The sequence below is a fragment of the Pollicipes pollicipes genome, unplaced genomic scaffold (assembly GCF_011947565.3).
Source record: "Pollicipes pollicipes isolate AB1234 unplaced genomic scaffold, Ppol_2.1 Scaffold_5724;HRSCAF=6776_pilon_pilon_pilon, whole genome shotgun sequence".
Classification (NCBI taxonomy): domain Eukaryota; kingdom Metazoa; phylum Arthropoda; class Thecostraca; order Pollicipedomorpha; family Pollicipedidae; genus Pollicipes; species Pollicipes pollicipes.
The window spans coordinates 12325960-12350985 of record NW_023596746.1 but is presented as its reverse complement, the minus strand read 5'-3'; the positions used below and the strand labels follow the sequence as shown (position 1 = coordinate 12350985).

General features: G+C 55.1%; 1 protein-coding gene across 1 annotated transcript; it reads right to left on the bottom strand.

The window, feature by feature from the left end:
• Positions 1–5525: 5525 nt before the first annotated feature.
• On the bottom strand, positions 5526–7283 carry Inx2 (innexin 2). The gene has a single exon (XM_037226781.1). The coding sequence runs from the start codon at positions 7152–7154 to the stop codon at positions 6078–6080; it is 1077 nt and encodes a 358-aa protein (XP_037082676.1). The 5' UTR covers positions 7155–7283; the 3' UTR covers positions 5526–6077.
• Between the last annotated feature and the right edge of the window lie 17743 nt (positions 7284–25026).

Genomic DNA, 25026 nt, shown 5'->3' with positions numbered 1-25026 from the left:
ATTGTCTAATTGCACATTCCAAACCCATATTTCCCTTTCTGAGGTTTTCAGATGTCATCCAAAACCGAGCTCACTTGAAACCACCAAACATAAACAAGGCTCCACAGAACCTGGACACCTATGGCTATGTCCTGCCTCACTTACATCTGAATCATGTCTATATATGCACAGAGCAATGACGCCAGGTACCTTCAAGCCTGAGACCCCCCCCCCCCCCCCCCCCCAGCGACTCAAGCCTCTCGCATGCATCAGGTCTGGTTTGTTGACAAAGTGCATCAATTTCGGCACCAGTGTGCCAAATGCAAGGTTTTCACGCATCCTCAACTGTTTTGTCTCCACACCACACCACGAAAGCAGAGCGTGGTGCAAGCACCAGCAAGGCCTGGTAGAGAACTTTGCTTCACGTATTTCTTTTACCCGAAGAAACCTGGCAGTTAAATTGCATCACTCCCAAAATGCAGGAGCAAAAGATTCCAGAAATGTTTTCTAAATAACATTTACAAGATGAATGTTACCATTTGAGCACTTATATTAACAAATTTTAAGTCAAATCAGCTCATAACACAAATTTTCTTAAAAGTACCAGTCTTTATGTTTATTTAACCACTTTTGTTTTTCTTGGTATCATACGAGTGTGAGACCACTTTAATCTTCCCTCCTTTTCAATTGCCTTTAGAGGTACTATCTGTCGCTTAAAATGTTGACCAATTTTCCTGCAAGATGCTCCAACTGCAAACTTGCGTTATTTTACACATAAATTGGATTAATTCGCTAGCCGCACAAACATGCTTGATATGCACCCTAGAGTGAAGAATTCACAGGGAATGAAGGAGACAATATCGCCATTTTTGCCCCGTTAAACCCCCGGTTAGTAATTTTTTGGCTCATGGCGGTGCTCGGTAATGATGAATCTAAGTCTTTCGAGTGTCCAACTCACCAGGCTACCTGACAACGCTATCCTTATGCTGCCATGTAGAGCTTTTGGACAGACCTGACGCAGCTAATACAGAAGTGTTTGACGGCGAATTCTGCCCTCCGGAAATGTTCATCATGCACACCTGTCACTTGTTACGCATTTTGATCTCCTAGGCTGTTGGACGTGATTGATATTTATATTTGAGGGGGGGGGGGGGGAGTTGGATGGCTCTGTCTGCCAGCAAACTGTGCAAACTGTGGTACTGACTTTGTTTTGGGGGACCAGGAAGAAGTGTACCCTGAAAAAGCCAGTAAGGCTGTGGACCAAGTAATTGCTTACCTTACCTGCTTTCAACACACGATTTGTAACCAGAGTTAGCCATTTTCTGTTTTTGTTCATCGAGTTTTCTCATAAGACAAATTATGATGACACAAGGCATGCAATGGGCTTATTTTGTTCCATATTCTTGATTATTCACCCCAAATTTCTTGAAGTGGTCAGTCATGGCTGTTTGAACCGGATGTTTTTCATAGTTATCATGGTTTGCTTACTGGCAAATGACTGTACTGTATATATGCATTATACTTTTACCACTGGGATGCTCTAAGCCGCATAGCAATTATAATATGAGGTAAATATCGGCATTAAGCAAATAGTCAGACCATTCCATTTAAAATGTGAAGCTAACATCTCAAAATATGTCATTAGATATGAATAAACAAGCTTAATAGATGCCTTTGCTGCAGCTGAAAAGGCAAGCAGCAAAACATGGCATGGTCATCTAAAAGTTATGTTACTTTTGGAGAAGAGCGCTTGTTTTGTGGATACCCATTATTGCCCTCTACAGAGGTTACCCATGACAATCAGAATAAGCTGTTCAAAGTGATTTAAGTGTTTTCATTTATCTGTTGTCAACTTTGTCTGATGTCAACAAGCATACACAAATGAACTGAATACGAATGCAAGTTGAAACCGGCCAAAACAATGAGCTTTATCATGTTTTTATCATAAGTGCTGTTGTCAACAGATGGGTGAGTTGAGATGATGTTCAACATATGAGCTATTCTAAGTTAGGTTAAGTTGGTGAAGTGCATGGCAAGTGACGATAGGAATTGTGCAGGAATCAGTAACTCAACAGCTGCTGTGGTACCAACAAGTTAGACAGAATGAGAGGAAGTAAGGCCTCTTTAGGTTAAGCATAGTAAGGCTACTTTCATGGAAACAAGCACGCTATTTTTGCTGTTTTGCTATTTGCTATTTTTATGCTCATGCGACCACAAATTGAGCCGCGAACGGCAGTGAAGGGGAGCTGATAGGACCTTTTCGGTGAACATAGACGGCTCAACTTGAATTTTCCTCTCCCCTATTCCTTCCACACATTTCAGTGCTACTAACGCCACTATCGAATAATCACGGTTGTTTCGGAAGACTGCAACTAAACATATACATAGTTAGCCATCTATTCATCCGTCATCAGATGTGTGTTGCAACAGAGGCAGTCACGGGCAGCTGCATGGTGCAAATCTGCGTCTTGGAAGTGCAAGGGTGCTTCGACTGCGCGGTCATACAGCGCCCAAAATGCATGTACTAACCAGAGTTCATTAGAAATTTCAAAGAGCCGCATCATGTGCCGCGAACAGTCTGAGTCGGTGTATATATCGAACAAAAGTTAATGTGCGTCGGGAAATTCAGGCAGATGATCGGTGAGTGCTAAGCTATTGGCGAGTTACTCATAAGTGTGAGAGGCGGAGCGGTCGGGTGCAAGTACCGCAGACGCTCAAAACGTTACGCTAGCAAGAGATGACCACATAGAACACAGTAAGCGTTGTGTTACATTGGCGGCATCGGGACGGTGCATCGCGACATGAAAGGTAGCTGTGGGTGACGTAAGCAGGTCCGATCCGCAGGCGACTTAGAATTATTTCCTTCCGCCTTGACTTCCGATAGGATGACTGCCATTCCTGAATGGCGGCTCTATTATTTTCGGCTTGTTGGTGCCCACCACATTCAAGATGCTCTGCCGCTGACTTCGTAAAGAGGACGATATGTCTGGGTGTAAGTCCGTAACGGGTATTGGGTACGGTCCGGTGCACAGGCGAAGCACAGCACACTTTGCGACGGCGTCGGCAAGCTCATTTCCGGCGATTCCTGCCTGGCATGGAATCCAGCAGAGCGTTGTGCTCTTTCCAGCCTGATATTATGTGTCAAGGCGCAATGCAATCCCCTGTTTAAGGCCTTTAAATCCCCATTAAAACGCCTCAATGCCAAAACATTGCTTAGTGAGTCTGATCATGGAAGGCATATTTGTCCTCATTTCTGAAAGCAGCACCCCACCTCACCTCTGCTGGTGCTGTATGCCGGCTAGGAATGCAGCAAAGCAGATTAAATTCCCACTTTACTGAACCCATGCGCACAATCACAGCTAACTTGACTTGGCCTGAATGGAATCGAATGTGAACCCAGACAATGGGTAAATGGTGCTTAACCCGAACACAGCCCAAAGCGGCTGTTAAAAAATTAATTAAATTCGCGCATGACCACGTCACTGGTGGATTGGCCGACTTCGGTTCCGAACCTGGGCCCGGATACGGACGTATTTTTGTTATTAAAGATACAGCTGTCTGCGAATAAGCACAGAAGTATAATTTATATGTTTACACATTCGCACACTTTTAACTGATTGTATTTGATGGAACAAACGGAGGTATTACCATGATCCGTAATAAAGAAACCTGAACGCCGATATTCAACACAAGTAATAAAAAAGAAACGTGTTGGTACGTGAAAGGCCATATAGGAATACCAGATAACTTAAGGATTTAAAGAAGCCCAGTACAACAGGCAAACCTGCATTTCTCCTTCAAACTATGGAATTCACGGGCTCTTTATATCTCCAGCCTCCGGTCTGTGAGTATCCACGCCAACTGGCCATATGGGTCTCAAGCCTACACGAAACATTAAGCGTTATCACGTGTAATAGCTAGCTAACAAACGCTGCGCAGCGCCCAGTCAATCAAGCAAACTTTCCAGACATTGCGGTTGACCAATATTGAAAGCCAGGCATTTGCATGGCGGCACCAAATGCATTCCGATTGACACAAATCATGCGAAACACTTGCTCATTTATTACAGCTGTGTAGCCAATGGCGCTGATTCTGAACGTTATCCCGAACAACTAGGGATCGATTCCGGAATCGAGTCCGATCGCGCTCGAGTCAGCGACAAGCCTCATAATGTAAAATGTAATGCAACACTCGTTCAGCAGCCTAACCAGTTAAAACTCGGCGGGGTTCGCACACTCAGAGCACAGCTGTTTCAGCCTCACAGGCGTACCGCGCGCTGCCCGTCGGCTGCCAGAGGTCACCACAGGGTCACGCCGCTCCGGAAGTGGGAGGAGCCAAATAAGAGTGGGGATTGCCGCTGGGGGGGGGGGGGGGGGAGGGGAATGGATTTTGAGCCGCGCTATGCTTACCGTTCGGATGGGCCTCGTTGACTATGGGCCTTTTTCATCTGGTGGCCGATTTGCGCCACTTTGACAAAGGACATTAACGATCCTGCGACATTCGGGTGCTTTGGGAAAGGCATTGCTGAGGCAGCTGCTCCAGCATTGATCCGTAGGAGGGTTAGGGTGTGGTTTGACGTTTTCTGCACAAGTTACCTGCTTGAGTTAAAACGTTAACATTTGTCAAAGTTGAGGACACGGGTCCGGTACTTTTTGCCGTGGAAAACGGTGCTACTTCTTCTCAAAGCGATCGGGTTGGTCAAAAATGTTTCCAGTTTTTTAAGAGAACAAAATTGTGGTTCCATGAAGCACCCTGCAATCACAACGTTCACAAAGCTTCGATAATATTGCTACTTGCGTGCTCATTTGCTCTAACTACCCTCGACGTAAATTACCTCACAAGTGGAGCACACTTGTGAGGTAATTGTCTTCCAAAGTTCAACGTTAAGGCCTTAATTTTGCCAAATCATTACAATGCAAGGGAATCCTTGGCGAAAATAAGGGGGCTGCGTGACGTAGGAGTTTATAAGACTTTCCACGCATTTAACACGAAACCTATTTCCGGTGGGCCCATCCACTTAACCGAGCATAAATGCATAGCCCCAACATTACCCGTCACTTTGCTGGACCCGGAGAACCTTAAAGTTACGCTGCCCCAGCATATACGCTGCAGATCCCTTAAGCAGAAGCACGAGATGTGAGTTGACCATTATTCAAGGTTAGGGTAGGTTTGACGATGCCCGTGTTATTGCTCGCGCGGGTCCATGGTGGATATGAACATGAATGTGCGTGCGCCTCTGCTAGAGGGAGGTGGGCACATTTTGAGCGACGCGATCCATGCTCGTAGTTCGAATCTGTTTCAAAACTCGCCGATAACCGCCTCACGTCGATGTGCAGGGTTGCCAATGGCGTGATGGTTAAACCGCGCATTAGGGAAGCAAAGGCCCGGGGCCGCTTCCCCGCAGTCTCCGACTCTCCTGCCACAAAGAGGGGCAGGTGACGCCGTGTAGCATCAGCAGGTGACCGCGCCGTAAGGCCCCAAATGACGGTGTCGATGTGTAAGATTGTCTCCTGAGATGGCATACGCCACACAAAGTAAAACAACAATTATTCGTGTTATCAGCCATTTCGTTTATTTCCACAAAATAGTCATATGAGCTGACAGTTGGCCCCTTGAACCAGCAATCACTCCACTCGAGCTAAAAACACTCCAGGGGCAGGTATATGCACGCCTCAATAATCTCCACAGAGCATGAGCTGTACGAAATGGAAGGCATTCCATGCGGCAGTATGGCGCAATTGAGATAGCTTCACGTATACAAAAGATGTGGACAGTAGCCGCCATGCTATCATCGAATTCTGAGATGGTTTTTCCTGTCACAAAGCGATCATTCCACGCCAGTCGTACTGTCCCAAGCTCGGCACGCGCACCACGGTGCGTGCATGCGGTCCTCTAAACGTGGGCACGTGGCGCCACGTGATCGTAAGCGGGCACGTGTCACCACGTGCCCACCAGCCGACAGGCGGCGGGGCAGGGGCAGACGCGGCTATCACGCGGGGAGGAGCCCGCAGCCCAAGGAGTGCCCGCGCCGCGGCGGCGGCCGCCGGCACAGCCTTCCCCGCCTTCCCCTGTGCCTCTCCGGGCGGGGAACACGTGTCCTAGGGCGTATCCTTGCCCTCGAAGCGGCGCGAGAGATCGTGAATGAACTCCTTGTAGATGAGCGGGTCCATGTTCTTGCCCAGCTGGTAGAGCAGGAACCAGTCGCCGATTTGACTCTTGCGCGCGATCGTCTCGACCTGTTCCGGTGGCGCGAGGCGGGCGCGCGCGCGGAACAGGTACAGGCGCACCTGGGGCGAGATCACCACCGCCAGACGGTACAGCAGCGACAGACCCGTCACCACTGCCACGACGATGAACCAGAACCAGAGGAAGATGAAGATCTTCTCGTTGATGATGTTAAGCGAGAGGACGCAGAGGCCGTCGATCCGCTCCACGGTGCCTGAGGATCCGTACTTGTGGAAGGTGCACTTGGTCACCTTGGGGAAGACCAGCGCTATCGGGTCCGGCCGATCCTCCTGATCCATGTTGGCGTACTGGACCACCCTAGAGCCGTACGTGGTGAACTCATAGCCGAGGAACATGTCGGTGAAGTACATCTGGCAGATAACGTTAACGAAGTTCAGGACCTCGCAGAAGAAGAACCGTACGGCGTAGAAGTTGTGGTTGTGCAGGTTCATCTGGAAGTAGTCCACCAGCAGCTTCTTGCGGTCCCGCTTCGCGTCCTCGTCGACGATCGGGCAGTTCATCTCCATGACCAGCATCTTGCACTTGCCGCCCTCCCAGATCTTCCACAGGTACCGCGGTACGAAGAACAGCACCGCCTGGAAGAAGAGCACGAAGCACACCCACTGGTAGTACTTGTGGTGCTTGACCTCATCTCCTTCCTGAACCGTGTCCACGCCGGGATGAGGCACCGTCTCGCCAACGGCCTTGGTCAGCGCCTTCGGCACGGTGAACGTCGAGTGGATCCAGCAGTAGGTGTCCATGACGTTGCCGGGGATGCCATTGACGATGCAGTCGATCGGGTCGCCGATGTACTGGCGAGATGTCACTAGGAGCGAGCACACCACCAGTAGCACCACCGTCGCCTTGTAGTGCAAGCGGAAGATGTTATTGTCGATGCACACGGTGTCTATCTTCAATAGACCCTGCACCGAGCCAAAAATATCAAACATTTTGGCTGCGTGTAGCGCGGTTACCCGCGACCGGCCAAGCAACTGACTACACCACCACTGGACCTCGAATCGAGGCGGAGCGCCTGCGCACCGGCCTAGCTCTGGCGCCTACTGACGCCGCCGCCGCCTGGGACCCGCCGTAGCCTCTGCCGGGGCCAGTTGACCTCAGGGCTAAGCGGCGCGGGACCGTTCCGCGCGCAGACGCCGGGCGCCACAAAGCGAGAGCGAAGGACTGACGCAACGCGGGTCCCCGCTCGGCGGGGGGTCTGACGGATCGAGGGCCGTCCAGTCCCCTGCGTAAGTAGGACGCCAGCGCAGACGGCGCAGCGGCACGGGCGCGTCCAGCCGCCGCCGATGGGGGGAGGGGGAGGGGTGGAGCGGATGGCGCATGGTCCGTTGTTTTCGGTGCATCAACCTTCCCCGTCGGTTGACCTCCCCGTCGCTGGGCGACGAGTTCGAAGCCGCGCGAGATCCTTCCTCCTTTCTTCAGAATTATGCCGGGAACAGACGTGCGTGGCCCCATGAGTACATCTTAAACCGGCTCGTCGAACAAAGGAGGAAAGCCATTGAGGCAGTAACCAGCACACCTGTTCGATAAAGCTTAAAATATGTTGATTGAGGGAGGCCACAATTGTGCGTGTTATCGAAAAAACATGGACATGTAGGGTCAGGATGTGGTGGTAGAGAAGTAAACAGATCAGGCTGCTGGTCCGGGTGAATAGGAGTGAAATGGGTATAAAGGATAGGATATCAACAACCCATGGTTTACATAGCTTTCGTTTGTTTTGAGCATTCTTGTGCGCGACATCACTCTCCGTCCATGCAAATCACGGACCACCGAGCAGATTTCAACTGACATTCATTCCGCCTGTTTATTGAAGCAGCGAACATCAATTTGCAAATCGAGCTTTATCACATAAACAGCAAAGCGAAGACCACGCTCATCTCATCGTGATGTGTCACCTAGACGTCCTTGACTGGGTCATCTCTTGCACCGTACAGCGGTCGGCATGCCGAGCCCAAGTGGAAGCAACAGAACCAGCGACATCCAGGCTATATAAAACGAAGTAAACTTACATCAGCGGTCAGAACTATCACCATCTGCTGATTCGATGCTCACGAATCCGAACATGCGCAGGAATGCAACGGTCACACAATACATGGAAGAGAGGATGTTCTTTTCGAAACAATGTTAAGCAACCACCACGGAATCTACACCACTCAATGGTCTCCCACTAATAACTATGCGACATTTTGCTATAGGAGGTGCGGTGGAGAAGTCATCGTTTGACATCGGTTTGACGGGCTTCTCCATTAATCGCATACTCACAAAATGCCCTCTGCGGCAAATAATAAGCATTACTGCAGCGCCCCTAGAAAATTTCAAAAGTCCATTCAAGATGCGAATGCGGAGCAAAACAGGCAGGAAGACACTCAGTTCATACGAGGCTCAGATGACATTTTTCCTTTCTATATTTCGTGGCGCAACTGCACGCGATGCTTTCTGTGTGACAATTTCCCCGTTAACTGCAGCAACACACATTTTATGAACTGCTTAGTCTTAAGACACGCACGTCAAGATCTAACTATTCCCACTTCCCAACTGGTTCCCCATTTCTACCCACGATATCATTTCAGTGGTGCGAAGTGTACCACCAGTCCAGCGAGAGACGCCGCCGCTTCTGCACACGACAGATCGTGTGCGAGCGCGCCAGGTGCGTCGCAGGTTCACACCGCACGCCTCGGCCGGCATACCTGGACCGGGGGAGGGAGGGGGACAGGCCCGGTCCGTTCACCCGGCCAGAGCGGGCGTCCTTGACGTGGTCTGCCGCGCCGGCTGCTAGCCTGGAATGGCGTCCCCGACCGGAGTCGGCGTCCTCAGCCGTTGGTACCGTTCTGGACCGAGAATGTGTTCTGGACCGGGGTAATTTTCCGGGCCGTTGGTGGCGTTCTGGACCGAGACTGTTCTGGACTAGGAAGGTATCCTCCACCGGGGATGGTGTTCTGGACCGGGGGTTGTGTACCCTGTAGTGGGTTTCAAGGGGAAAGGCCTGGATAGCGGCGAGAGAGAGAGAAGAGAGAGAGAAGAGAGAGAGAAGAGAAGAGAGAGAGAGAGAGAAGAAGAGAGAGGAGAGAGAGAGATGAGAGAGAGAGAGAGAGAGAGAGAGAGAGGAGAGAGAGAGAGAGAGAGAAAGAGAGAGAGAGAGAGAGAGAGAGAGGAGCGAAGAGAGGAGAGAGAGAGAGAGGAGAAGAGAGAGAGAGAGGATAGAGAGAGAGAAAGAGAGAGAGAGAGAGAAGAGAGAGAAGAGAGAAGAAGAGAGAAGGGAGAGAGAAGAGAGAGAGAGAGAGAGAGAGAGAGAGAGAGAGAGAGAGAAGAGAGAGAGAGAGAGAGAGAGAGAGAGAGGAGAGAAGAGAGAGAGAGAGAGAAGAGAGAGAGAGAAGAAGAAGAGGAGAGAGAGAGAGAGAGAAGAGAGAGCAGAGAGAGAAGGAGAAGAGAGAGAGAGAGAGAGAGAGAGAGAGAGAGAGAAGAAGAAAGAGAGAGTAGAGAGAGGAGGAGAGAAGAGAGAGAGAGAGAGAGAGAGAGAGAGAGGAAAGAGAGAGAGAGAGAGAGAGGAGAGAGAGAGAGATGGAAAGAAGAGAGAGAAGGAGAGAGAGAGAGAAGAGAGGAGAGTAAGAGAGAGAGAGAGAGAGAGAGGAGAGAGAGAGAGAGGAGAGAGGCAGAGAGAGAGATGAGAGAGAGAGGAGAGAGAGAGACTGTCGATACCTGGCCGGCTAGCTGGCTGGATACCTGGCTGGTCGAACCTGGCTGCCGACGGTTCCCACCATCGGCAGCCAGGTTCAGGAGCGCCGAGGCTCAAGCCCGCGAAATGGTTTCAAAGATCAGGGTGAGGTTAACGGGATAGTGTAGCAAGCAAACTTGACATCTGGTTTAAGAATAAATGTGCTTTTCCCAAAGGTTGTTTTCAGTGGAACAGGATAATCGAGGGAACTGAAAAATTAGGGAGCCAAAAGATGGTGACAGTAGGGTGGACTCGACAGCCAGAATATTATTCAAGAGTTACAGCCACGTTCGAAAGTTACACAAGGCTTCAAAGGGTGGTTCACCATGCCTAATTCCACACACCGATGACAGTGCATAGCCATGATTTCACCTAGAATGACACCAAACAAAACAAAAGCGGCACTTTCAGCCAAGGCGCCTCTGCTATAAGGGATCTGTTTTTCATATTTGAATGTTTTTAAGCTTGAGATTTTCTCTGATGCCTGATGGTTTGGTTTGTATACTTTAGAACTCTTTTGACGTCTTAATCTGTCACGAAGTACTGACCCCTCATTTCCAGGAAGTCTCAGACCACCTCCAGGTGGAGGGAGAGCATGGCGCCAAAAAACCCTTCCCTTCGCTGCGCCACTGACCGATTGCGATTCTATTCGTTATCGATACCAGAAGGTATTGTTATTCATTCTCGGCTATTTATTGGTTTTCTTGAATTATTCACATTTTTCAACCATGCTCTTAGGCAGGAGGGGAAGATTGTAGCCGAGTACACATAACGCTATCATTATGCCTGATCGTAAAAAATGGGATTTTATTTAACCGATACCGATCCCGATATCATTCAAGGGCTTCAGGGTTAAAGATTAACAACGCCAATCTATGCCTGATATAAGTGCTTCGGAGGTTAAAGGCGATTGGAAGGTCAGCAGAGCCGGGAACTGGCGTCACGCGTCAGGAAAAGGGAGCACGGCTGTGGAGATCAGGTCGGGATGAGAGATGACAACAAGAACACACACACACACACATACACACACACACAACAGCCTAGCCTTCTTACCTCAAACGCCACCACTACGACCAACACTGGGAGAGCGCCTCGCGCCGGGCGACCAGTGCAAAACCGCTCTTCCCTTACCAAGAGCGGCTCGTACAAAAAGGTACAGAAAAGACACGCCAGCGAGCGACCCTTGAGCCTTCAGACGCGCCCGGAGACGGCGACGCCCCTGAGCAAGAAGAGACCTGATCCCGAACAGACGACGATTACACCCTCACGCCGCGCCTGGCCCGCATCGCACCCATCGTGTTTGACACGGGAAGCCGGCGTCGCCCGGCGCGGCAAACAACAACGGTCGCCAAACATCACCGCGCGCGAGTTGAGCCTTCATTCCACACACCCTGTTGGGATCGCAACGGGAAACGAGCGCGACCAGCCGGGACACCGGACTGCCGCCGCGGCGCATCCGTCACCCGCACCGCTGACGCCGGCGGGAGCGTGAAGAGCAGCGCCTCCAGCTATCGCTGCTGGCACGCACGTTGGCAGGAGCGCGGAGAATGCTCCCAACAACGACGAATTCCCTCTCTGCAGCGCTTACAGCGGTACTCCGCACCCTCCGCTCCGCCGCATCCTCCGTCCCCGCCTTCTCGGCGTGCGCCGCTCACGCCGCTTCCTTCGCCCCTCAGTTGCCGTTCTTCTTGCAGTGCTTGAGGAAACTCAGCGCCTCCTCCACATCGCGCCTGCCGTCCAGGTAGCGGCAGCTGGCCTCCTGGATATCGGCCACGAACTGCGCGTCGTAGCCGGCGGCCAGGTCAGGCGTCAACTCGCCCAGCAGCTCGAGGTCGGTGCCGCCCAGCAGCGCGATGTAGCCGGGGTCGGCGCGCAGGCGCTGCAGCAGTTGGGCGCGCCGCGCTGCCGGCTGGCCTGCCGACGCCACCGCGTCCGGCTCGTCCTCGATCTGGACCGTACTGCCGGCACGGTAATGAACAATGTGGAACGTACTGAGGGCAGGGAGGTGAACAATGTAAACCGTACTGATGGTACCGCGGTGAACAATGAAGACCGTACTGATGGCATTGCGGTGAACAAAGTAGACCGCACTGACGACAGGGAGGTGGACAATATGGACCGCTGCTGACGACACGGCGGTGAACAATGTGGACCACACTGACGGCAAGGAAGTGGAGAGTATGGACGGTCCTGCCGGCACGGCGGTGAACGCTATTTACCGCACTGTAAAGAGGCTGGTGAACAAAATTGACCGTACTGAGGTGACGGCAGAGGAGGCGCTGGGCGAAGTGGACCGTGCTGACGGTCAGCGGAACGCATACGAACGCCGGTGATGGCCGTGACCGCGGCGCCCCGCAGCACAGAGACCCGTGAGGCCGGGTCTCGTAACATGACACTGCTAACCTACGCAGTTTGCGACTGCATATGTCAGGAATAGGTCCGAAGTGCGCAGTTGGCCTTCAGCTTTCCACCAGGAGCATTGTTTTGCGTCTGTGATTAGTGAAGGGGAAGGGAGGGGAGGGGGGGGGGGGAGTTTGAACTGTGGGCCCGACAACCTTAACGTTCCCCAAATCTGTCTTTCTTGACGGATTTAGCCCGTGCTGCTTTGGATAACAATGATCTTCTTTCATCATTTGTCTAAAAGTCCTTTATTTTGGCTGCATAGTAGTCATGCCATCAAATAATGGTCTAGGGGGAGGAGGCGGGGCAACTCTGCGTGATGTTTTACTTTCCACCAATTTATTCTGATATTAAATTAACAATATTGAGAAGCACCAAACCAACATGGGGAGCGGGAAGAGGGCACATTAACAACGCAAAGGGTAGGGGCAGGGCCTTACAAAAATCGAAGTCTCTGATTTCTACCTCCATCTCACCCATGAGCAGACCACACCGGTAAAATCATGCCTTCACCATGCATGCCCCAAGCAGCACGGCGCAATGGCCGCAGCAGCGCAGTTCGCATATCAAACATTAGACCGAGCACGGGTGTTGTGGAACGGAAGCAGCGGCGGAATTGCCTCAGACACTGAAAGGAATCTTCCGCTACAGTTGCTCTGGATTTTGAACCAGCGACTCTGAAATCATTGTATATTTATCTTTCTGAGCCATGCGTGCAGCGGCTATGGTCACTGCCGTTCTAATCCTGTGTACAGACAGTGGTTGAAATTAGATCGAACAGCCAGGCGTGTTTACTAGCAACGTTGACGTCGCTTCCGCAGCGATGGATATTTTTGAGAATCGTTGGAAAAACGCCCGTGTCAATTTCAGTCTCCGCAAACTTAGTCCGCATTTTTTTTTATATACCACAGGCGCACGTACGCCTCTCCCAACACCCATAAGAAGTTCCACCAATGACGTCACGCACACGAGAGGCAGCGCTGGGAAGCCCACACCGTGTCCGGTGCAGGTGACATTAGGAAGCCTCGGCGCAACGGCGCAGCCTGCCGAGCTGACGATGGCGACAACGGCAGGCCGGCGACAGTAACAGCGGCAAGCCGGCAGCAGTAACAACGGCAGGCCGGCGACAGTAACAGCGGCAGGCCGGCGACAGTAACAGCGGCAGCCCGGTGGCAGCAACAGCGGCAGGCCGGCGACAGTAACAGCGGCAGGCCGGCGACAGTAACAGCGGCAGGCCGGCGGCAGTAGCAGCGGCAGGCCGGCGGCAGTAACAGCGGCAGGCCGGCGACAGTAACAGCGGCAGGCCGGCGACAGTAACAGCGGCAGGCCGGCGACAGTAACAGCGGCAGGCCGGCGGCAGTAGCAGCGGCAGGCCGGCGACAGTAACAGCGGCAGGCCGGCGACAGTAACAGCGGCAGGCCGGCGACAGTAACAGCGGCAGGCCGGCGACAGTAACAGCGGCAGGCCGGCGGCAGTAGCAGCGGCAGGCCGGCGACAGTAACAGCGGCAGGCCGGCGACAGTAACAGCGGCAGGCCGGCGACAGTAACAACGGCAGGCCGGCGACAGTAACAGCGGCAGCCCGGTGGCAGTAGCAGCAGCAGGCCGGCGACAGTAACAGCGGCAGCCCGGTGGCAGTAGCAGCGGCAGGCCGGCGACAGTAACAGCGGCAGGCCGGCGACAGTAACAGCGGCAGCCCGGTGGCAGTAGCAGCGGCAGGCCGGCGACAGTAACAGCGGCAGGCCGGCGACAGTAACAACGGCAGGCCGGCGACAGTAACAGCGGCAGGCCGGCGACAGTAACAACGGCAGGCCGGCGACAGTAACAGCGGCAGGCCGGCGACAGTAACAGCGGCAGCCCGGTGGCAGTAGCAGCGGCAGGCCGGCGACAGTAACAGCAGCAGCCCGGTGGCAGTAGCAGCGGCAAGCCGGCAGCAGTAACAGTGGCGGCATGATGCGCCATCTGACCAACGTTGCGTTGCAGATCATGGAGGCCCGGCACTACACTGCAGATCACGGAGGGCCGGCACTACACTGCAGATCACGGACGGCCGGCACTACACTGCAGGTCACGGAGGGCCGGCACTACACTGCAAGTCACGGACGGCCGGCACTACACTGCAGATCACGCATGGCCGGCACTACACTACAGATCACGCAGGGCCGGCACTGGCCTACAAATCAGACGGCGGGCACTACACTGCAGGTCACGGAGGGCCGGCACTGCACTACAAATCACAGAGGGTGGGTACTATACTGCAGATCACGGAGGGCCGGCACTACACTGCAGATCACGGAGGGCCGGCACTATCCTGCAGATCACGAAGGGCCGGCACTGCAGTCCATGCAAACCATAGCAGACCAAACTGCCAACGATGGGACGGCCGAGTCGGACGGACGGCCGAACTATCTGCACTGTGGTGCGAGGGCAGAACTTTTGGCCTGGACTGCGATGGCCTGACGCTACACTTGGTGGACACGTAACATGGCTAGCGTATCGCAGAGCTCACACTGGAATGGCAGCTTCATCAAAGAATGGTAGCTCCGAAAAAGAAAACTGATGCGAATTGTGTGTGGGGTCCGGGGAAGTGGTCTTTCCACCTAAGTCAGCGACCGTTCCATAACCCTGCACCGCTGCCTAAGACAATGCATCCCGGGCAATCCATGGGAATTGCACCCGGGACACTGCAAAGCAGGGGCGAGGGACATAACGCACAATTTCAAGGCACGAGGCACACCACATTTACTCCGCGCTCCACGCGTAGCCCAGTGGCAGCGTATGCTGTCCTAGCATCAGTCGCGGTGCGGCTAGCTGGCCAGTGTGGCCATTCATCTGGTCAGTAATATGGACCTCCGTGTGAAGAAACGCTCTTAAAAATGCCACCCGATAACATTTCTCTGTTCAGTTAGTTGACACCGTCTGCTCTGTCACTCAATGTATCGGCCCATTAAGAAAACGCTCCTTTACGCCACAGCTGGGGCGTACCTGACGGACTGACGTCACGGAAAGGGGCGAGAGGGGGGGGGGGGGGGGGGGGCTGAGCCCTGCATGCCGTCGGAAGAAAACTGCGATCCTATCAAGACCGGTCCTCCACAGCCGCCTCGCCAGCAAAGACGCCACAGGCAGGTCTGGCCGAAGCCAGCACAGACGGAGGAGCCCTCAATTCGCGCAATCACGCGCTACGGCCCGCCGGCGGCCTGACAAGCGACAGACATGTGACTAACCATTCCCAGACGCATTCATCACTGGCGTAACACAAGCGCTTCTGGCAGCTGCCGCCCATACTGCTGCAACGGGAAAAATGGCGTTTCCATCCGGCGAAGCGACGTGCGGTAAAAACCACGAGCATTGCGCCGTCACGGCGAACGTGACAAAAGTGACGGCGTTCTCGCAGAACCGGCCTTGAGAGCGCGGCTCCTTTGTCTGCTTGGCGGTTGTCTCTGCGATCTCTTCCGAGAACCGTGGTCTCGGCCCGCGGTACAGACCACCGTTCGGCGGATGTGATGGGTGCAGCGCCCGGTGCAGATGTTCCAAATAACCGCCAGATCCGATCGGCAAGACTGGGCAAAACACGAACTCCGGGGCGAAAGAGAGGCGGTCAGTCTCGACCACTGCAGTTCGGGGAACCGACTGACGCAGGGGCAAAGTGAGGGAGAGCATGGCGCCTGAGTACGGTCAGCCTGGCCGGGTCGCAGACAGGTTGACCACAGACTGCGGCGCCGCGGTGTGTCCGCGGCTTCCGGCGGCGCCGCCCGGTCAATCCACAACTGACGCCGGCGTGCGGCTGCTTATCCCCGGCTAACCGCCGACTTCGCCGGAGGAGCGCTGCTCTGGCGCCATAAACAGAGATTGCCGCCCAGAGCAGACGCCCAGTGGGACGACGCGGGCGCGGCGCGACCCGTTAGGCCCGATACAGCGAGCGGCGGCCGGGGCGGCGCGCCTGCGGCCCGTCAGGCCAACGTGACGCCCTGGCGGGGCCGACTGTTTACCGGGCCGGCGTCTGGCCGCACCCCGCTGCCACCGCCACCACCGAGGTCACCGGGGAGACTGGTGGAGGACCGCCCTTTCCGGACGCGCAGGACGCCACGGGCCTGTGCTGTCCGGCGCGGACCGTCCGGCGACGGGGGGATGGCGTCGCACGCGGCACGACCGGTGTAGTCATGGGGTTTCACAGACGGCACCACCGGAGTGGGAGTGGTACCCCAGGGTCGGAGCAGCCCAGCAAACACATGGCTGCGCAAGGGACCACGCGAGGAAAGGCCGAGCAGGGGTACGGGAAGTGAGCAAAGGAAGCAGCAGGGGCCTCATGGCAGCCTGCGAGGAACGACGCCGACCAGGGTGGACAGCGCGCGAAAAAAAAAACAAGGAGGAAAGGGACTCCAACGGCCCACGAGAGATCGCGCGAGGGAGGCAGCAGGGAAAATGACTGGAGACCGGGTCGTGCGGGTACCGAATGCACGGAAGGTGCGACGGGCCACCTGACCACAGCCAAGACTAAGTAGCGATCGGAAGTGATACAGCCGGCCGCTCGGTCGGCTGTTGGGTTGATCGAAGCTCTCTCTGGTGTCCGTGAGAGGCGGGTCACTCAACCGTGCGACATCCGGCGGACAGGGGAGGGAGAGGCTCGTGGTGTCACGGCAGGGGAGGGACAGGCCGATGATGTTGCGGCAGGGGACAGGCCGGTGATGTTAAGGCAGGGGACAGGCTCGTAGTGTCACGGCAGGGGAGCGAGAGGTCGGTGACGTTATGGCAGGGGAGGCACAGGCTCGTGATGTCACGGCAGGGGAGGGACAGGCTCGTGACGTCACGGCCGGGGAGGGACAGGACGGTGCTGTTACGGCAGGGGAAGGACAGGCTCGTGATGTCACGGCAGGGGATGACCAGCCCGGCGTCTGACGGCCTAAAAGGAGTGGGCGTAAGAGCTGCCGTGTACTCCTCTGACGGGGTATTGCACTGTGCTGATGGAAATACCATACACGATTGCGTATAACTAAATCCACGTTTTCCACGAAGTTCTAAGTTTATAACTAGTTCCACGAAGAGTAAGGAACGTGGGGTGAAACGCCTGCCGCCTTATCATATCGATATGCGGCATTGTACGCCCGGTGTCCACTTTTGCACAAGGCCGATGTGGATGCCGAGGATCCTCCAGCACCGCCTCTTCACTCGGCTGGACGGTTCCGCTGACTTTTGACATGCGCATAGTGGGCGCCCGGCGGAGCAGTTCAAACTGTGGCTGGTACGCACCGGCCGTTATACAGCAGTGCCTACCACTTTTAAACATTTACAGACGAATGGTCAGTTGCGTATTATGATTCATAACACTCTTCGCCATCTAAACACAGCTACCAGACGCCTCGTAACTAATGACCTGTCTGGACGTCTTGATGTGCATCACTGTGCTCTAGTTCGTCACGCCTTTACGCTTATGCAGATGAGGTGTCTGTATTACTCCTGTTTCCCGAACAATACGGAAGCCAGCAAAGCTCATGGCTGATGAACATGATGTGCGCCACGGACTTTGCCAACAGGTCTGCCGAGACCTTTCCATGATCTCGCGATGCCCGTAACTCCACATGAGGATCAAGAGAGGCCACAACACGAACTTTGCCAACAGGTCTGTCGAGACCTGTGTGTGGGGCGCCGCACTGTCCGTGATGAAGAATTAGCCATTGTGATCAGCGTTTCAAAGCAGCTCTGCCGGCCAGCACTGGACGACTGTGGCTGCCGCCTTTGACGGCTCCAGGTCCGTCACTTTCCCCCTCCCCCCACCCCCCACCCCACCACACTAATAGGGTTTAGCTGGATGTGACGGGAAAGCTGGCCGGCAGTCCCGCTCCCCAGTCCTGCGAGGCGACGGCAGGCGGCATGACCGCCAGGGTCGGCCCACAAAGCGGGCTTTGTCAGCAGGCGCGCGGCGCCGCCTCTCTCCTCGCCGGCCTGAAAAGGCCATTTAAGGCACCGCCTGGGTGACTGGAGATCAGCTTTCTACCACACATCGCACCTCTCTCTTTCTTTTTTTCTCTCTCGGTCTGTCTGTCTGTCTGTCTGTCTGTCTGTCTGTCTGCTCTCACTTCCTCTCACCTCCTCTCTCATTTCCTCTCTCACTTCCTCTCTCACTTCCTCTCTCACTTCCTCTCCCACTTCCTCTCTCCCACTTCCCCTCTCCCACTTCCCCTCTCCCACTCCCTCTTTCTCTCTCCCTCCCGTTCCCTCTGTCTCATCCTCCCGTCCCCTGGTGGGCTAGCACTCACTACTCAAACGTTTTCGAGTCGGTCCAGCGGTGTCCGGGAGGGAGCATCATGAGCACGGTGTGGGGCTCCAGCGTGCCGAAGTACTCCTCGTCCTCCACGGCCGTGCCGTCCTGCTCCAGCACCACGCGCACGGTCGCCGACTCGTCCACGCCCAGCCGCGCCTTTCCTGCGACGTCGGAGAGCGGGGTCAGACGCCGCGCAGGGGACCGGCAACCCGGCACACGGGCTGGGACTGGGGCCGCGCATCGGGGACGTGGTCCGGGACAGGGGTTATTCCAGGGGGACGGGCAGGTGGGGTCAGACACAGGGTCTGGTCCTGCCGAAGTACCCCGGCAGCGGCAGGGAACGACACGGGATGGGGAAGCGCACGTGGTAGTCCCACCTGACTTGCATGCTATTATTCCGCAACTGACGGGACGCAAGCGAGCACAGACTGAACAAAGCAAAGCGGTGGTTAAAATGCAAAATGCGTCACGACAATGAAGTGGATGATGACCAAGGCGATGCTGTAAGCGCAGTCTCTGCATTATGCAACTAGTTCGCTTGCAAACGTGATCGCGTGCACGATTGCGAAGGAAATGTTCAGCAATCAGTTGTGTTCCAAACACCAATCACGCAGCGGGACGATACAATCACGTGCAATCTATCTCTCATCAAATGGAGGTGTGTCCACGATTAGCAGTACGCTACAAAGCAAGCCAATTTCGCGTTCGAGCGGTAAGGAAAACGCGAGCCCGACGCCTCTCTCGTGACCGCAGTTTACACTGACTCGCTCGTGCAGTTACAGGTGCACCCACAGGAACCTCAACACAATAACACAGGGTGTGCGGTCGACTCTGACACGACGGGCCGATGGCATCGTGCGTGTTAAACAGCAGCAGCGTACGTGGGCTACAAGCTTCAGTCTCTCCAAAACGCCCATAATTGGCTGACCACGCTCACGTTACCGACCGGCGTTGGTCTACGAACATGATAGGACCGCAGCTGGCTGCCGAACCGAACCCAACACGCGCGGTGGGACCGGCAGTGTCAGTGTCAGTGTCAGCGTCCCGACGCAGCGGGCTAATGATGGGCCAGCTGCGCTAGCTGTGACGCCCACAGTCGCAGGAGGGGGGGGGGGGGAGGGGGGAGGGGGTGTCACCAGACGAGCAACGGCTACAGGCAGTCGGCACCAAATCGGCTTGTCAGCTGTATCTTTACGTTGCAATGACTATGCCGTATTGTACTATATTGTACTGACCAGTCGGGGCGCTCACGCTTTTTCGTCGCTATTGCAACATCCTTCGCAATGACATGGATTACGCACACGTCCGGAAACGGAAGTGTAGAGTAAGGTCATCACACAGGATGTAAGAAATAAGGATACGGCGGCGTGAATGTTATCCGACCTGGATCTAGCTCGCCACGGACGCCGAGCTCAACAAGTCGGCAAGAAAGCACAACGGCCGAAAGTACCGGTTGCCTATGAGTTGAGTTGAGTTTATGGCCTACGCAAATCAAGAACAAGACGAATATGAGGTCCCTAGCGATGTAGACAGTTTCGACAGTGCCTTCAGACAGGGAATCAAACAGAGATCAGGACACCAAAATAGGAGTGTCAAACGACAACTTTATCGCTTGTAGACAGGGGCGTCACCAGACGGGAGTGTCCACTACTAAGTAGGGGCATCCGTCTCCAGACAATTGCGCCCACCGCCGGACAGGTGCGTCCACCACGAGACAGGAACGTCCATCCCCAGACCGGGATGTCCGTCACCAAACAGGGGTGTCCGTCACCAGACAGGGGTGTCCATCACCAGACCGGGTGTCCATCACCAGAAAGGGGTGTCAGTCACCAGACGGGCGCGTCCACCACCAGACAGGGGTGCTCGTCACCAGGCGGGGGTGTCCATCACCAGACCGGGTGTCCGTCGCCAGAAACAGGTGTCGCTGGGTCCGCCCAGTCCGCCCGGCAACGGCGCGCGCGTCACGCGCCCGGCTGGGGCGCACCTTTGTCGATGAACTCCTGCAGCGAGCCGGCCACCAGGCCCAGCTTGTTGTTGCGGTGCACGTCCCACAGTTTGAGCGGCTTGCGGCAGGAGGCCTCCGACACGGACGTGTCGTCACTCATGGCCGCCGGCGGCTGTAACGGGGGCGACGGCGCGTCAGGACGCCACGGAGGCATCCGGGTCGGCAGGGGGGGGGGGGGGGGGGGGGGGCGGAGCGGTCGACTCTTGTGGCGAAGGCGTGGGTGGAGCTCTGGGTGGGTCTCCTGGTGTGAAGGGGCGCATGTTCTCCCAGTATTTATCACGTCGCCGCACCAATGAGAAGTTCGCTCTTCCAAAGCTAAAAAGAAGCACTGAAAAAGGACTGCCTTTGAAAAACTTTGCAATGCTCGCTAACGCTCCGCGCCTCCCGACAAATGTCAGTGACGCAAGAGGTCATGCTGACACAGGAGGGCGGACTGCGGCGCCAGACGACAGCTCGGGCGCTGGGGTCGGACGCGTGCGACAGAGGTCACGCGCCGGGATTAGATGTCGGCAGTGAAGGTCACATGGGAGACGGTCGCTAGCAGGGAGTGGCGGGGTCATACTAGGGGCTTGGGCAGACGCGGGCGGTCACCTCGGACAGGCCTGACTATGACCCCCCCCCCCCTCCCCCCCCCCCGGCCATTGACAGTGTGTCCTCCAGCCCGCAGAACTGCTCGACATCATGGTATCACAACAGGTTGAATGATGCTCACTTACATGACCATTCAACTATTGGCCACTTGGTCATTCAGCATAGGCCATTACCGATTCGAATAATGGTCGAATCATGCCCACTTGTTTTCATTCAAAGTTTCCACCCTTATGTGGGGTGCGTTCCTTACGTTCCTGCGAGGAGTCCCCAAATTCGACAAACAACAATATTTTCGACCTCCGATTCGTTTGGTATTCTCCAGGGGGCAGAGGCGACTGCATTCCAAGTACCCCGGTCAAACGGTCATGATGCAGTCAGGAACGACAGCATGGACAATATATGTTGGAAGAACCGCGTCCGATGCGGACAGTCTCTCGCGCCACACATTGTAAGCGATTATTTTGTGCGAGAGCTTTCCAAAATGGGGCGGCAGCGGACATTGTGAATAACTTTTACCCTGTCGGAGCCACGCTTCGGCGCGCGTTCGCGCAAAACGCCCTGCTGTCGTTGACGGCCGCGCGCAGAAGTGAGATCGCCTTTCTCATCCGCGCCAGCGGCACTTAAGAGTCACTGACGAGGCCGTAGGGTCATGTATGTGAACTAAGGACGTTATCACCGCAGTTGTGTTAACCGCCGGAACAACTGTTTCGTTACTGGGGAAAGGCGAGCAATGGTCATGTTAGCGTACAATGAACCGAACGATTCCATTATTGCTTGTGGACGAATGTGGTTTACCGTAATAAGAAGGCGACCTCGCGATTTTTTTAGTTTTCGAAGATACTGATTGCCTACAACAAGGATGCGGATTAAAATATGTACAGCATCTTAAAATTTGGTTCGAAAGCACAGCCCGTTGTTCCACTTTCGCTCCAGCAAGGAAACAGCAATCCTTGCCTAACACACCTGCAGTGCAAGGACGTTATCCATGTACACCCCGTCCATGTGCGTCCTCGCTTCACATGACTTACCGTAAGGCTCCTTCAGTGATTCTAACTCCAGTCCCGCTGGCGTGCGTGATAAGGACAACCGGCAGCCGGCTATACCTTACTTCTGCAAACGCCACACAATCAGCGCATGACGTTGCAAACTCGCGCACACGCCAAAAATTGGCGTCGGTACGAAAATAAATTTCAACTGATTTTCGGTAAGGTGTAGAAAGCGCACAAAATATCAAGAGCCGCACGATTTTGGAAAGCTCCGAACCAACGCAAATGGTAAAAATGGTTCTCACCGCATTGTGGAAACTGTGCGGTCCGGACACCTTGAGCTACATGCTAAACACTAGTCCACATGCAAAATAATAAATCCAGCGCTTTCTGACCCGTGCTGCACCCGTGCATTTCTCACGTATACTCTTGAAGAGCAGCCGTAAAACGTTGTCAAGACTTGTTGCGTTGTCTAGAAAAGGGGGTAAGGCGTAAGGATCGCGAATTTTTTGTCGCATCCACGCTTTTTGGTCGCCTCCATGAATCCAGCTGCTGGCCTTCAAGGGCCTCCACGGGACAGTACGCGTCATATTTTGAAAGTCTCAATCGCCGTCACATGTATGACATAGTTAGGGGTGTATGCAGGATTACGCAATGGGGAGGAGGGGCACTACACAACTAAAAAGACCCACTGAAACATCGAGTTTGGTGCGAAGCATGAGCACATATTTTCTTGCGTGTCGTAAGACGGTGTCGCATGTTCTCGTTATCTTTAAGTGTCGACCTGACATTTGCCACTGTATTTAGTCACGTACACATACCACACAATTAGAAGGTGGAGAGGGGACACGTGCCCGTATAGTCTTGTGTTTGCGTGCACCCCTGGGCATGGTGAATTCATCTATTTGCGTCAGTCAAACTAGGAAAACATGGAATGAAAAGTGCAGTAAGTTGCGAAAGGTATCTTAAATCCTCACAGGAACAAAGTAATACAGGCACTGAGCGTGCGCCTTCAAGCTTCCACAAAACCTGATTTTAATCTAGTACCACATCGCCAGCTCCATCGGCAAAAAGCAATCCCGCCCGCTTCGTGTCCTTGAGGTGGCGTCTGCCGCCATAACCACCCCGTCAACGCTCCCTAACGTCATGTCATGACCGTCCTCGTCTCTGCCAGAGGTGAGAAGTCCTGGGCTCGGCCCGAGGAGCCGCCATCTTGCGAGTCGCCAGCGGGAGCGCGGCCGGCCGGTCCAGCCGCCCTCCGCGTGAGCGCGGCCGCCCGGTCCAGCCGCCCTCCGCGTGAGCGCGGCCGGCCGGGCCGCAGCCCCTGGTGCCGGCCGGCGCACCTCCGTCCTGCGGGCCGCTGCAGCCGGCGTCCGGCGCGCCGCGACCGTTAGGCGCGGCGCTCGGCGGACAACGCGCCCCGCACCCGGCCGACCGGGCGCCGGCACCGTTACACTGAGACTCGTGATCGACCAGGCCAGCCCCGATAACGAGACGGACGCCGGGAGCAGGGGAGCACGTGAAGCTCGAGAGGCGGGAAGTCGTCGGGGCGGTACGGGCTGCGAGGAAGGCTTTGTCCCGAAAGCTGAAGGTTGTGGCGGTGACTGACACGAGGAAAAGACCGCGGAAAACTTCGGGGCTAATGCCACTCACAGATGCCTGTGTAAGGCGTGATCCATGCCGCCCGTGGTCCAGTTGGATACACAAGTCTTTCCTGGGCTTCCTGAGACCAGCTAAGCATTGCTGCATATTGTTTCCCCGCAGGCGTCGGCGGAGCCATGCACCCTGGTGCATTCCAAGGTCACCTCTGATTTCCAGAATCAGGGCTCCAAAGAAATGGGACCTTCCGCGCCGCCCCGCCGACTGCTGACGTCAGACACTAAGCCCTCAGCCGGCGCCGCGTCAGCTCCAGGCGCTCGCCAACAGCGTCAGAGTCAGCTCGAAACGCCGCCACGTCGGCCGCTTGCAGGGCTGAGCCGCGGTGTGGGATGGCGTCTGGCGGGCCGTGCCGGAGCCCTGGCGGTCAGGTGGTCGAGGATCCGCGCCTGGCGCACCGGGACAGGGCGCAGGCCGCCCCGCGAGCGCCCAAATACGGCGGTCACAGATTGCATCTGGCCGCATGGGTGGCAGGCGACGGCGAGCACAAGCGTGCCACGCCTGTCCCAGTCCGACCCACGACCGGTGACATGGGCACATGGACGGCACCAAATTGAGGATAGTCTCACCAACGCCACTGGTGAAACGCCACAAGACGAAGCAGTGCACAAAAAACAAGCTAGTCCATTCTGTAACGCGTTCTGACGTTTGGTTATGCTATCGGGGTTTCAGAATGTAGATTTCTCGAAAAAAAACTCCGATCGTCCAAGTCCCGTGGGGTCCACAGACCAAAGCAGACTTCAACAATGCAAACATTCATCGGTCCCGACGGTATCTGCACATCCACCAGGACTGAGGGTTCAAGACCGGTTCGTTTTACGACGCTGATGAGGCGATACACACACGGAGGGGTGGGGGGGGGGGGGGGGGAGAGAGAGAAGCGGGCCACATGTCCCTGCACGGAGTCGGCCTAAAACGATGTTCGCCGTTCTCCTCCCCACTTCCTGAGACATTCTTCCGACACATGCTTAAGTGTCAAACGAGGAATGCAGCTTCCTATTCAGTTGGGATTGGTGGCAAGGGGGCGGCGGACTCGGCTCTGCCCGCCATAGCTTGAGCTGCAGCCACCCAAGTTTGAGAAGAAAGTGGGTCAATTCCGCAGAGAAGCCTGTTTATTGGCGTATTTTGAGTGTTTTACCATTTTCACAATTCAGTCCCTCCTCCCCCTCCCCACCCCACCCCACACTTATTTGGCGA